This window comes from Somniosus microcephalus, chromosome 8, assembly GCF_052327205.1.
Source record: "Somniosus microcephalus isolate GS21.2 chromosome 8, FLI_Smic_1.0, whole genome shotgun sequence".
In the NCBI taxonomy this organism is placed as follows: domain Eukaryota; kingdom Metazoa; phylum Chordata; class Chondrichthyes; order Squaliformes; family Somniosidae; genus Somniosus; species Somniosus microcephalus.
The window spans coordinates 22,141,305-22,154,645 of record NC_140994.1 but is presented as its reverse complement, the minus strand read 5'-3'; the positions used below and the strand labels follow the sequence as shown (position 1 = coordinate 22,154,645).

The window sequence follows — 13,341 nt, the reverse complement described above, 5'->3', positions numbered from 1 at the left end:
AAAAATCTCAGCAACAAAGTTTAGAATTTTAAGATATGGAATAATGTGACATTTGAATCGGATAAAAAAACCATTCAGAATTTACAGTAACTTTAGGAGAGATTAGAACCTTCATGGTTTAATACCAGATTTATTTAGCTATCAAAGCTATTAATTCAGGTTATGTACCTGGGTTTAGTAGCATGTTAGCAAGGCAGCTTTGGTTTCAGTGACGTAAACAGAAAATGCATGTCCAATTACAAAGTTCAGTCTATAATTTCCAAGTACAATAAAAACAGGAAAAGAGTAAGTGCAGCATGTACTTAGTTTTTATGATAACAATTTCAACCTATGATCATACTAATGTTTTCCATCACCCTCCCCTTTTCTGGTGGATTAAAAAATGTAATCAGCTTGTTTCAGTAAGGCAGTTTTAACAACAGTGTACTGTGAGGAATATAAATATAAAGAAAGACTTGAAAGCTTTTTTTTTGTTAGAATAATGCAGATTATAGGGCGATATGATAGAAGTGTTTAAAGTTACAAAAGGCTGAGAGATGATAGATAGAAGCAGACTGTTTCTAGTAGTTGAGGGGTCAAGAAAGCAAAATTCAATGTAAAAGATTTCGAACAGAGGGCAGGAGAAACTTCACGGAGTTGTGAGGCTATGGAATTCACATACAGGGTTTGTGGTTGAGGCAGAAATGGTGTCACCATTCAAGGTTAAATTGAATAGGTGGTGAGGAAAGGGGGATAAAGGGATATGGCAACACGGTGGATAAATGTGGTTGGGACTATTTGCTCGCGAGAAGTGAACATCTGATAGGGACTGGTTGGATCGAATGGTCTGTTTCGTGTTGTAATTTCTCTATACATTGGGTGTAATTGTCAATGAAAAGCTACCAGTGAAGAAATCGCAATTCTTAGTCAGGAAACGAGGGGTACAGTTTATTGTCACTTTCATATCAATGCAAAGTGGTTTTGGGTGCACATTGATACAAAAAATAGCCCCATAACTCAGGAATCAAGTCTTGATCTGACTTGAATGCTTTAAAGTGAGGTGATGTGAGACTCCAACCCCTCTGCCCCCCAACTCACCAAGTAGGCATCTCACACCACTTTGAGTTCACATTGACTGCAGTATGATTCCAGCCTAGTGTGAAGCTTACATTTCAAAACTGTACAGGTAGTTCACTGAGCCTCTGGGAACTTCTAAAACTTTGAATGGAATGTGCTAATTGAAAGTGCATGCGTCCACTGCCCTCTGTTAAAATGCAAAATGAGTTGCTTGAGTGTAAAGCATCGAAGCTTCAGTTTGGTGTTGGTCAGACTTAGGCCAATGTGCATAATAGCAAGGGTCTCCTATGTGCACTGCACCTGGCATATAGCAAGTTTTGGGTTGTTGTCACAATATGGTATAACTGGAACAATTTGCTGAGGAAAGAATATTATTTTTAGGAATCTGCTCAATTTTCAGCACTTCAAGCGGTCCTGTACTATGAATGTTATTTTGTTGCTAGTATTATTTTGGTACGATTGCGTCCATTTGTTAGGCCTAGCACATGTCAGGTACAATATTTCCTGTAATTTTTTTTGGCCCTGCGCAGCCCCAGGCCATTTGAAATACAGCGCATGCATAATTTTTACATTGGAAAGCCAGCAAGCCGGCTGCGCGGGTTCCCTGGTGCTCTGCGCGACCGCGCAGCTTTAAAGGAACATTGGTCAGGCATCTTTCCCTTCAGTTGAAGGAGAGCTGTCACCTCAAGGCCACGGTCAGTGGTCACTGACCCTGGTCACTTCATGGTAGACCATGCCGCAAAGTATCAGCTGTGGCTCAGTGGGTAGCACTTTCGCCTCTGGGTCAGAAGGTTGTGGGTTCAAGTCCCACTCCAGGCACTTGAGCACAAAAATCTAGGCTGACACTCCAGTGCAGTGCTGAGGGCATGCTGTGTTGTCGGAGGTGCTGTCTTTCGGATGAGACATTAAACCGAAGTCCGCCTGCTCTCTCAGGTGGATATAAAAGATCCTATGGCATTAGTTTGAAGAAGAGCAGGGGAGTTATCCTCGGTGACTGCAATCAACATAACAAGAACAGATTTTCTGGTCATTATCACATTTTGTGGGAGCTTGCTGAGTGCGTTTCCTACCTTACAACAGTGACTACACTCCAGAAGTGCTTCATTGGCTGTAAAGCGCTTTGAGACATTCGGTGGTCGTGAAAGGCGCTATATAAATGCAATTCTTTCTTTCTTGTGTTAGTATCATTCAGCAAAAAAAAGTAGAACAGGGTTGTTGTTGTTGTCATAACAGAAAAGGAGCAAATAAGAGAAAAGGAGGATGAGATGTGAAAAGGTTGTAGAATGTAGAAATGTAGTGCAGTCAGAAGGTCATATATGCTTTATATTGCTTCCAGTGAACAGTGACCAGTCCCTTTGTTTCCCTCCTCCTTCCACACTCAAGATATGAAAGATTATTACAGGAAATATGCAAAATAAAAAAGTGGATATTATGTGTTTCCTGTTGATGTTTAACACACTTTTTTTTTCATTTCCAGATGCAACAGGTCTTCGCAGATGGGAGTTCAAGTGACACAACTATAGAAGTAGCCCTTGAGCCAGCCAAGCCTATTGCAGGTGGTGTAAGTGACAACATTATTCAGTACATTGCTTTTTATCTTGAGCCAGATGAACTTGAAATTAGTTCCAAGACTACTGTTGCAGTTAAGCTTTCACTGAAAACAATGGGTTCATGGGGTTACCAGATGCACGTTACAAAGCTGATTCTAGATAAAGGAATAAATGATTCAAACACAGTTTGATCCTTCCGTAGAATTCCAGTGTACCACAGCAGATTTCAAAATTGTACAAAATTTGTTGTTAAATTATTTTCATCTAAAATCTAAAGTTTATAACATCAATATATTCTTGCTAATATTTCTATAATGTTAAATTGGATGTTTTTTATGGTAAGTGTGATGTAAGAAAACTACTAGGCACTTGGTCTGAGTATTAAACAAGGCTTTAATCAACTGTTTTTCAACATGGAGATCTGGTTGTGTCCTTCACTAGTTCCTGTTAAAGAATGTCCTGAGCAAGCTGGGCCCATGCCCGAGTATTTATACTCTCCCCGGACAGCGCCACCAGCAGGCCGCCCAGTATTATTACATAAGTCATTTTCACATGAATGACAAGATTCATGTCAAAGTGTATTTCAGATTTCCTCTTACCTCTCTTGTAGTTAACCCCTTCATTAATTTTCTTGGGAGAAACTTTAAGAATGTAAGACAGCATAAAATGAGAAAAGGCCATTCATCCCATCAATTTTGCATCTTCGACAGATCTTTAACCTATCATGAGATCTATCACATCTATTCAATGTCATGAAGGAAAGCTATACATAAACAGTACCTAAACCCAAGCAATATTCATCAAATCCTACCCTCCCACTATTCATAGGATTACATAGGATATACGGCACAGAAACAGGCCATTCGGCCCAACCAGTACATGCCGGTGTTTATGCTCCACTTGAGCCTCCTTCTGTCTTTCCTCATCTAAATCTATCAGCATAACCCTCTATTCCCTTCTCCCTCATATGCTTATCTAGCTTCCCCTTAAATGCGTCTATACTAGTGAGTTCCACATTCTCACCACTTCTTGGGTAAAGAAGTTTCTTCTGAATTCCCTATTGGATTTCTTGGTGACTATCTTATATTCATAGAGTCATAGAGTTATACAGCACAGAAAGAGGCCCATCGTGTCTGTGCCGGCCATCAAGCCCTATCTATTCTAATCCCATTTTCCAGCACTTGGTCCATAGCCTTGTATTCTATGGCGTTTCAAGTGCTCATCTAAATGCTTCTTGAATGTTGTGAGGGTTCCTGCCTCTACCACCCTTTCAGGCAGTGAGTTCCAGATTCCAACCACCCTCTGGGTGAAAAAGATTTTCCTCAAATCCCCTCTAAACCTCCTGCCCCTTACCTTGAAACTATGCCCCCTGGTTATTGACCCCTCTACTAAGGGGAAAGGTTCATTTCTACCTACCCTAAATGGCCTCTAGCTATGCTCTTCCCCACAAGTGGAAACATTCTCTCTGTATCCACTCTATCAACATTTTTCAGAATTTTAAAGACCTCTATTAGGTTACCCATCCGCCTTTTTCAAGAGAAAAGAGACCCAGTCTGTTCTTTCCTGATATGTATACCCTCGCATTTCTGGTATCATCCTTGTAAATCCTCTCTATACCCTCTCCAGTGCCTCTATATCCTTTTTATAATATGGCAACCAGAACTGTATGCAGTTTCCTAAGTGTGATCTAACCAAGGTTCGATACAGATTTAGCATAACTTCCCTACTTTTCAATTCTATATCTCTAGAAATAAACCCTAGTGCTTGGTTTGCTTTTTTATGGCCTTGTTAACCTGTGTCGATACTTTTAGTGATTTGTGTATTTGTACTCAGAGATCCCTTTGTTCCTCTACCCCATCAAGACTCTCACCCTCCAAGTGATAAGTGACCTCCCTATTCTTCCTACCAAAATGTAAAACCTCACATTTATCTGTGTTGAACTTAATTTGCCAATTATATGCCCAGTTTATTAATGTCCTCCTGTAATTTGTTGCAGTCCTCCTCAGTATTGACTATCGCCCCAAATTTGGTGTCATCCGCAAATTTAGAAATTGTGTTTTTGAATCCAAAGTCTAAATTGTTAATGTAAATTGTGAACAGCAGTGGCCCCAGCACTGATCCTTGTGGAACACCACTACCCACCTTCTGCCCCTGTGAATAGCTACCCTTTACTCCCACTCTCTGCTTTCTGTCCTGAAGCCAGCCAGCAATCCATTCTGCTACTTGTCCCCTGACTTCACATTCTCTGACTTTGTTCATCAATCTATTATGGGGTACCTTTATTGAAGGCCTTTTGAAAATCTAGATAAATTACATCTACTGCATTACCATTGTCTACTCTCTTACCTCTTCAAAAAATTCAATAAAGTTGGTCAAGCAAGTCTTTCCCTTTTGAAATCCATACTGACTATTTTTGGTTTCTAGATGTTCTTCTATTTTCTCCTTTAGTAGGGATTCCATTATTTTCCTACCACCGATGTTAAGCTGACTGGTCTATAATTCCCTGGACATGTTCTATCCCCCTTCTTAAATATCGGTATTACATTAGCTATCCGCCAGTCCTCTGGCACTACACCTTTTTCTAACGAATTATTAAATATGCGTAGCCTCTGCTACCTCTTCCCTAGATTCTTTTAAAATGCGTGAATGGATTCTATCTGGACCAGGGGTTTTATCCTCTGAGTTTGATTAATTTATTTAATATATCCCCTTTTTGAAATTTTAAATGCACTTATCTCATTAATAATCTCATCATCCAATGTCATGTCGACCTGTTCTATCTCTCTGGTAAATACTGAAGCAAAATAATTATTTAATATTTCTGCCCTCTATTGTTACTGTGGTATTATCCTGTCCATCCCTTAATGGCCCTATTCCCATCACAATCTTACTTTTTTTTAATCCAAAAGCAAAATACTGCGGATGCTGGAAATCCTTTTTTTATTGATGTGCCTATAAAATATTTTACTATTTTGTTTTATGTGGATTGATAATTTCATTTCATTGTTCCTCTTTGCCTCCCGAATTGTTTTTTTTTTACTTTTCTCCTAATCTTTTCGTATTCTCTCTTATCATGCACTCCCCTGCTGTCTATGTACTTAATGTATGCCTCTTTCCTTACCCTCAACCGTTCCCTTATGGCTTTATTCATCCATGGAGTCTCATTATTGTTTAGTTTGTTCTTTCCTTTTAGTGGAATATATTGTCCCTGCACTCTGTTGAACACCATTTTAAATGTTTCCCATTGCTGTTCTACATCGTTGTTTGCCAATATTGTTGCCCATTTTTCCTCCCAAGTTCTATTCTCAGCCCCTCAAAATCAACTTTTCTCCAATCTATTAACCTGGTTTTCGTCATACTGTACTTATGTCCTTCTCAATTATCATCTTAAAGCATATGGTCACTATTGCCTATATGTTCCCCTACTTTTACTTCTCTTATCTGCTCTGGTTCATTCCCCATTACTCCAATAACGAATCCGCCCATGTTGGGCTTTTTACATATTGGGTTAGAAAGGAGTCCTGTACACATTGTAGCAACTCCATTCCCTTATCTCCTTTATCTACCTCTTCTGTCCAATTAATATCGGGGTAGCTGAAATCCCCCATGATTATTATTCTATGTTTTTTACTCATTTCCCTAAATTGTCTGCATATTTCTTCCTCCACCTCCCTTCCACTATTAGGTGATCTGTAGATTATGCCTATTCGTGTGATTAATCCTTTATTATCTTTTAACTCTATCCATATGGATTCTATTTTTGTCTTTGCTGATATCTGTGTCACTTTTTTCTACTGGCATTATGTTATCCCTAAAAAGTACAGTTACTCCACCTCCCCTTTTTCCCTCCCTTTCTAAATATGTTATATCCTGCAATGTTTAATTCCCAGTCCTGATTTTTCTGTAGCCATGTCTCAGTAATTCCTACTATGTCTGGTTCCTCATAACACATGATTGCCTCCAGCTCCTCTGTTTTATAACAGACACTGTGTGCATTGCTGTACAGACAGTTTAACTCATTTTTAATAGGATTTCCTCTCACTTTATGTTTAACCATCTTTTTAGACTCCTGTTCTATAATTCTATTTATTCCCTTGCCATCAATGTCCTCCCTTTATCCTTTCCTATGCTCTCTTTTCCTGTTTTGTTTATATTTAGGCTGGTTATGTTTCTTGTAGATTCCTCTCCCCATCTTATTAGTTTAAAGCCTTTGCCATCTCCCTATTTACCCTTTCCGCTAGGACATGGGTCCCATCCCGGTTCAGGTGGAGCCCGTCCCAGCAGTACAGCTCCTTCCTGTTCCAGAACTGGTGCCAGTGTCCAATGAAAAGGAACCCCTCTTTCCCACATCAGCCCTTTAGCCACGTGTTAATTCTCCTGATCTGTCTGCTTCTATGCCAATTTGTACGTGGCTCGGGCAATAATCCAGAGATTATTACCCTCGAGGTCCTGCTTTTTAATTTGGAGCCTAACTGCTGATACTCTTTCAGCAGGACCTCCTCCCTGTTCCTACCTATGTCGTTTGTTCCAACATGGACCAAGACAACTGGATTTACCCCCTCCCTTTCCAAGTTCCTCTCTAGCCGCCGTGAGATATCCCTTACCCTGGCAACACACCCTTTGGGATTCTCGTTCTTGTCTGCAGAGGACGCCATCTATCCCCCTAATTATAAAGTCCCCTATCACTACCACATTTCTATTCTGCTCTTCTCCCCCCTCCCCACCGCCCCCCCCCACCCACCTCTTGGACAGCCTTCTGATCCACTGTCCTCCCTGCAGTCTTTCTCCTTGTTCTCACAGGTAGTGAGTACACCATACCTGTTGGACAGGACCAGTGCCTGCGGGACCTCCTTCTCAACCTCTCCTAAATCCCCGCTACCAGTCTCCCTAACAGTCACACACTCCCTTTCCTGAACCTGTGTTTTCCTCTGGGGTGTGACTGTATTGTGGATAAAATGGTCCAGAAATTCCTCCCCGTCCCCTGTGTGTCGGAGTGTCTCCAACTCGCACTCTAGCTCAATAACTCTGAGCCGGAGAGATTCGAAATGGAGACATCTCCTGCAGACGTGTTTGCTCGGAACAGTCTCGATGTCCACAAACTCCCACATACTGCAGTCCAGACACACAACCTGCCCTGCCATATCTTTGTCTAGCCTTATTTTATTTATTTAATTAGTTAAAGTCTTTATTCAACGATTATTTATAGCTATATTAATTAGTTTATCTAGTTAAGCTATAAATTTAATACAGTATGTTATAGTATCCCGCTCCAAGTTTAAACCACTGTCTTAGTTTAGAGAGAAAAAAACCCTTAATATTCATCAACTAATCACGGAATACTTGCCTTTATTAGCCGTGGCATAGCATACAAGAGCAGGGGGGGTTATGCTTCAACTGTATAAAACACTAGTTAGGCCTCAGCTAGAGTACTGCGTGCAGTTCTGGTCACCACATTACAGGAAAGATGTGGTTGCACTAGAGAGGGTACAGAGGAGATTTACAAGGATGTTGCCGGGAGTAGAGAATCTTAGCTCTGAGGAAAGACTGGATAGGCTGGGTCTGTTTTCCTTGGAACAGAGGATGCTGAGGGGAGACCTTATTGAGGTGTATAAAATTATGAGGGGCATAGATAAAGTGGATAGAAAGAACCTATTTCCCTTAGCAGAGGGGTCAAAAACCAGGGGGCACAGATTTAAAGTAATTGGGGGAAGGTTTAGAGGGGATTTGAGGGGAAATTTCTTCACCCAGAGGGTTGTGGGGGTCTGGAACTCACTGCCTGAAAGGGTGGTAGAGGCAGGAACCCTAACCACATTTAAAAGGTACTTGGATGTGCACTTGGGATGCTCTAACCTGCAGGGCTACGGACCAAGAGCTGGGAAGTAGGATTAGGCTGGATAGCTCTTTGTTGGCCGGCGCGGACACGATGGGCCGAAATGGCCTCCTTCCGTGCTGTAACTTTCTATGATTCTATGATAATCACCTACCTGCTGTCCTGTGACATCACACCTTGTTTTTTTGGAAATCGTGGAAGGTTCGGCCGCCACTGCCTCTGATTAGGTCTGCGCTATTCCTCCGCTCTCTCCTTTAAGTCTCACCACCGCTGCCTCCGATTAGGTCCGTGCTGTTCCTCCGCTCTCTCCTTTAAGTCTCACCACCGCTGCCTCTGATTAGGTCCGTGCTGTTCCTCCGCACTCTCCTTTAAGTCTCACCACCGCTGCATCTGATTAGGTCCATGCTGTTCCTCCGCTCTCTCCTTTAAGTCTCACCACCGCTGCCTCTGATTAGGTCTGTGCTGTTCCTCCGCGCTCTCCTTTACGCCCCGCCACCACTGCCTCTGATTAGGTCTGCGCTGTTCCTCCGCTCTCTCCTTTATGTCCTGCCACCACTGCCTCTGATTAGGTCCGTGCTGTTCCTCCGCTCTCTCCTTTAAGTCTCACCACCGCTGCCTCTGATTAGGTCCGCGCTGTTCCTCCGCGCTCTCCTTTATGTCCCACCACCACTGCCTCTGACTAGGTCCATGCTGTTCCTCTGCTCTCTTTTATGTCCCGCCACCGCTGCCTCTGATTATTCAGTCCTGGCCTCCAGTCTTATTCTAAAAAAGAAAAAACACTCCTTTTTTTATTATTCATTCTTGGGATATGAGCATCGCTGGCAAGGCTGGCATTAGTTGCTCATCCCTAGTTGCCTTGAGGAGGTGGTGGTGGGCCTCTTTCTTGAACCGTCGCAAGTTATTCTTTGCAGTGGTTTGATATAACTGAGTGGCTTGCTAGGCCAGTTAAGAGTCATTCACATTGGTGTGGAACTGGAGTAACATATTGGCCAGACCTTAGTTTTCCCAACAATCTGGAAGCTTTATGGCCACTTTTTAATTCCAGATTTTTAAAACTGAATTCAAATTCTCAAACTGCCATGCTGGGATTTGAACTCATGTTATGGACTATAATGTCCAGTAACATAACCACTATATTACTATACCCTATAAAGCATCTTATAATGCCTCAGGATGTACAAAATTCTTCATTTCCAACAAATTACTTTTTGAAGTGGAGTCTTGTAGGCAAGTATGGGCAGAATATTAATAATGTAGTTATGAAGATGTTAGTTTCCACATTATGCAATGGAATTTTTTTACTCCACAGACTAATGATCTAAAGTGGCATGTTCATACCAATCCTCGACAGAATACTGAGAACTGCAAAGGTGTAGGAGGACACTATAATCCTTACAATATAGATACAGAGGTAAGTGGTGTCTCGCTTTAATCCCTTGATAGAGACTACAAAAAGCAAAATGTTACATTATACTGCTATTAAGTGGTTGTAGTTGGGTACTCATCTTTTAATAAATAATAAAGTATTAATTAATATTATTAAAGACATGAATAAATATTTTCCTTTGTGTGGAAAGTTAAAAGTTCTTTTACTAAATTATCATTGGTTTTCATGACATTTTAGTAAAACATATTTAAGTTTACACAGAAAGTAAAATAAACCACAAAGTCTATTTAAATTAATTTGCTGGAACCATGGAAGACAAGGAATGGGCAGATAGTGATAACTCTCTCCCAAATTAGACCCATCCCTATAAAAATAGTTTAAAAATGAAAGCAGACCAAGTTAATAAGGGCTGCCTTTACTCAATAGACAGCATGGGACACTGACGCTTCATCATTCTGTGATTAGTCACCATGAACAATGATTCAAAACGAGACTAGAAAGAGTACTGTCAGTTCTCCCACCCCCAGATTAATTGCGTCATAGACACATAGCCCTTCATCTGATGCTTGGCTGAGGATTGATGGAACTCCCGCAACTGAGTAATCAAGTATGAGTAACAGGCAACCTTATTTTCAACTAATGACTTTTTGACTGGGAGTCAATTGCTTAACTGCTTGAACTTATGGGCCTACCAGAAATGTCTGTGTTTTATCAATTGTTAGAAAAGCTGCTTCCTTAGAAAGAACCTGATATATGATCATCATCATTCAACCTTATTACTCCTTGTGGAGTATAAATCTTGTGCTGCTTTTTGCCATTTTGGGCAACCACTTACAACTGATCCCATGTGTCATACGCTCTTTTTACTTTATCACCCACAGCTCTGCAGCCACCGTTTTTTGGTCTGCCTAGTCTTTTTTCTGTGGGGATTCCATTTCAACAACTGTTACAGTGACACAGGTTTGGGGTTTTCTAAGGGTATGTCCAATCCAATCCCATTTTCTCCGTCTTATTTGCAACTCTATTCTCTCCTGTTCAGTTCTTTCCCACAGTTCCTCGTTCTTGATGGTCTCTGGTCAGCGAATGCCCAAGCTTGTTCGTAGACATTTATTGACAAATATCTGTAATTTATTTGCCATGGTCTTTGTTTCTCTTTGCGTTTCTGCTCCGTACAAAAGTATTGATTTGACATTGGTGTGAAAAATGCAAAGTTTGGTCTTTTGAGTTAAAGTTATGGATCTCCAAATTTGCTGATATATAGCTTGAATTTTTTTAAGTTCCAGTTTCTTTACACTTTGTTTCTGGTTTTTAAGCTAATTATTTATTTAGTGCCAATCTTTACCTATTTTGTGACTCTTCATCTCAGCCTTTAATTGTTAATTGAGATCATTATCACTGTTAGATTGCTGTAGCTTTGCATAATATTCTGTTATACCATAATAAAACGCTGTGATATATCATAACATTGCTATTGTACCAGCGCTGTTCTAACAAAAGGTTATAATTTGGTGTGTGACTACTCAGTGAATCTGAGATTCTAGTGACAAAATTCCATCCCTAATGTTTGTGCAGTTCCTGAGCTTTTGTTTCTGTAGATAATGAAGTGTATACTTTCCTGCTATAGTCTATTAAGCACTCTGTGAATTCCATCTGCTCTGTCTCTCGCCCTTGACATTGCACAGGATCAACTCTCTGAACTTTTTAATGTCAACAAATGATCAGCAAAAACAGTCATTTGCACAAGGAAACAGAAAACTTTTTGTTTCTGAGTTATGGCTTTGGCAAGGTTGTGAAACAAAAAATGCTGAACATAATAGTGTGACTTTCCTGTTTTTCGGTGGGAAATGGTACTCTGTGTTAGAATTTTACTTAGGTGTTTTTTGGAAAAGTTGTGCAGCAGGAAACCAAGGGAAATCACTAATGACAACCAGTGCATGCATCCAAATACATGAAGTATAATAAATGTCATTAAGTAGCAATTTACTACGAAGTAAATCACTGAGTGACGTCAGCGCGGCATGACTCACATGTGCTAAAGAGGTAACATTTTCCACAATGTTCAAGCTTAGTGTAAACAAAAAAAAAAGAAAGACTTGCATGTATATAGGATTTCGTTCTACCAGTGGGCTCTGGGAGAAATAAATTACAGCTCGAATAATCACTCTCTATTGAAAATCAAAATGAAGTGAAGCTTTCTTATTATGTTCTGTTGATGATGATATAATGTCACAGACATAACATTGGCTGTTTAGAGTTTTTCAGGTAGCAGAGGTTGTTGCCTCAGTCGCCTGTGCATGAATCCAGTGCTACACAAGGTTACAGAGTTAAACCCAAATATTTTCCTCTGCTTATTAGTTCCAATGATTCTGGAAAGATTACAAGAATAAACGTCTTGAATGCCCTACGTTATCATTTGAGATTGTTGGCTAACTGGCTCAGCTATTTTCACCAGCCATCTATCTTCCTGACATGGTGGCCTAGAAATTAGGCCGTGCAGCGCCTGTTTTTAGGGCCTCCTAAGCCTCCAATATGGCAAGCAGGAAGCACACGCTCATTACAGGCCAGAAATGCGCCGCCCGCCATATAGGTAAAGGCCAAAAAGTTGATGTGCAGTGCACACACCTGAAACAGGCATTCAGCCCTTTGCATGTGCAAATAACGGGCCTAACGCTCATTTGAGGCCCCCAACACAAGATTGGTTTGCCCTGAGGCGCGGCTCCACTCAGTAAAACCAAGCCTACATGCAGCTTAAAGGAACCATCTGTTAGCCGCAACTAACAAGATAAGTTTATAAAATATAGTTAACCTGAATGTGTGTGGACCTAGCTCCTCCTGACTCCACATTAAAAGAACGTGGCCGCTACCGCCCCTGATTGCCACTGAACGTCCCCCTGGCCACCTTTCCCTCACACTATTACCCACCTTTTCAGACTTGGTCGTCCCTCTTCCTCACCTACCTGAGGCTAGCGTCGCAGCAGCCCAATCTTCAATTATGCTTCGCCGGCAACTGTGCGCATCTCGCCGACTGCATGGAACTGAGGCCCAATATCAGGAGAGCCTCGGGCCTCACTGTTCAGGTGCACAGATCATGAGCGGGCCTGAATTTCTAGGCCCATTTATAGTGCTACAAGCTAAGTGCCCATGCATGGTAGGTGACGTGATATCACGATGGCTTTATGATAAGATGATGGTGCTCTGTTCCAAATTCAGATTTACATACTGGAAGCAAGCCAATAGACTACTGGCAATGTTTTACCCTTGGATCACTGGTTATCATTAGAAATTAATTGATCATTTTTTCACTTACGTTTGCAGGCCAGCTACCAGTACAGCTGTTCTTTAGCCTATCCTTTGCACTGTGAAGTGGGAGACTTAAAATCCAAACAGGGCCCCATTAGTCTTGGGATCAGACAATTGAAGAATGACATCAGTCTGCCACTTAACGGAGATTTTACTGGTAGGTTTATGCCAAATATGTGGACATATGTTTACTAAACTGTCAGTCACTAGCATTACAG

At 41.1% G+C, this 13,341-nt stretch overlaps 1 protein-coding gene across 1 annotated transcript in view; it reads left to right on the top strand.

The window, feature by feature from the left end:
* cusr (Copper-only SOD repeat protein) overlaps positions 1-13,341 on the top strand; it is a 133,154-nt gene that overhangs the window by 81,976 nt on the left and 37,837 nt on the right. The window contains exons 4-6 of the mRNA XM_085994329.1: positions 2,534-2,617; positions 9,746-9,847; positions 13,139-13,280. Coding sequence (XP_085850455.1) covers positions 2,534-2,617; positions 9,746-9,847; positions 13,139-13,280 — 328 coding nt within the window. The remainder of the gene's footprint in view (positions 1-2,533; positions 2,618-9,745; positions 9,848-13,138; positions 13,281-13,341) is intronic.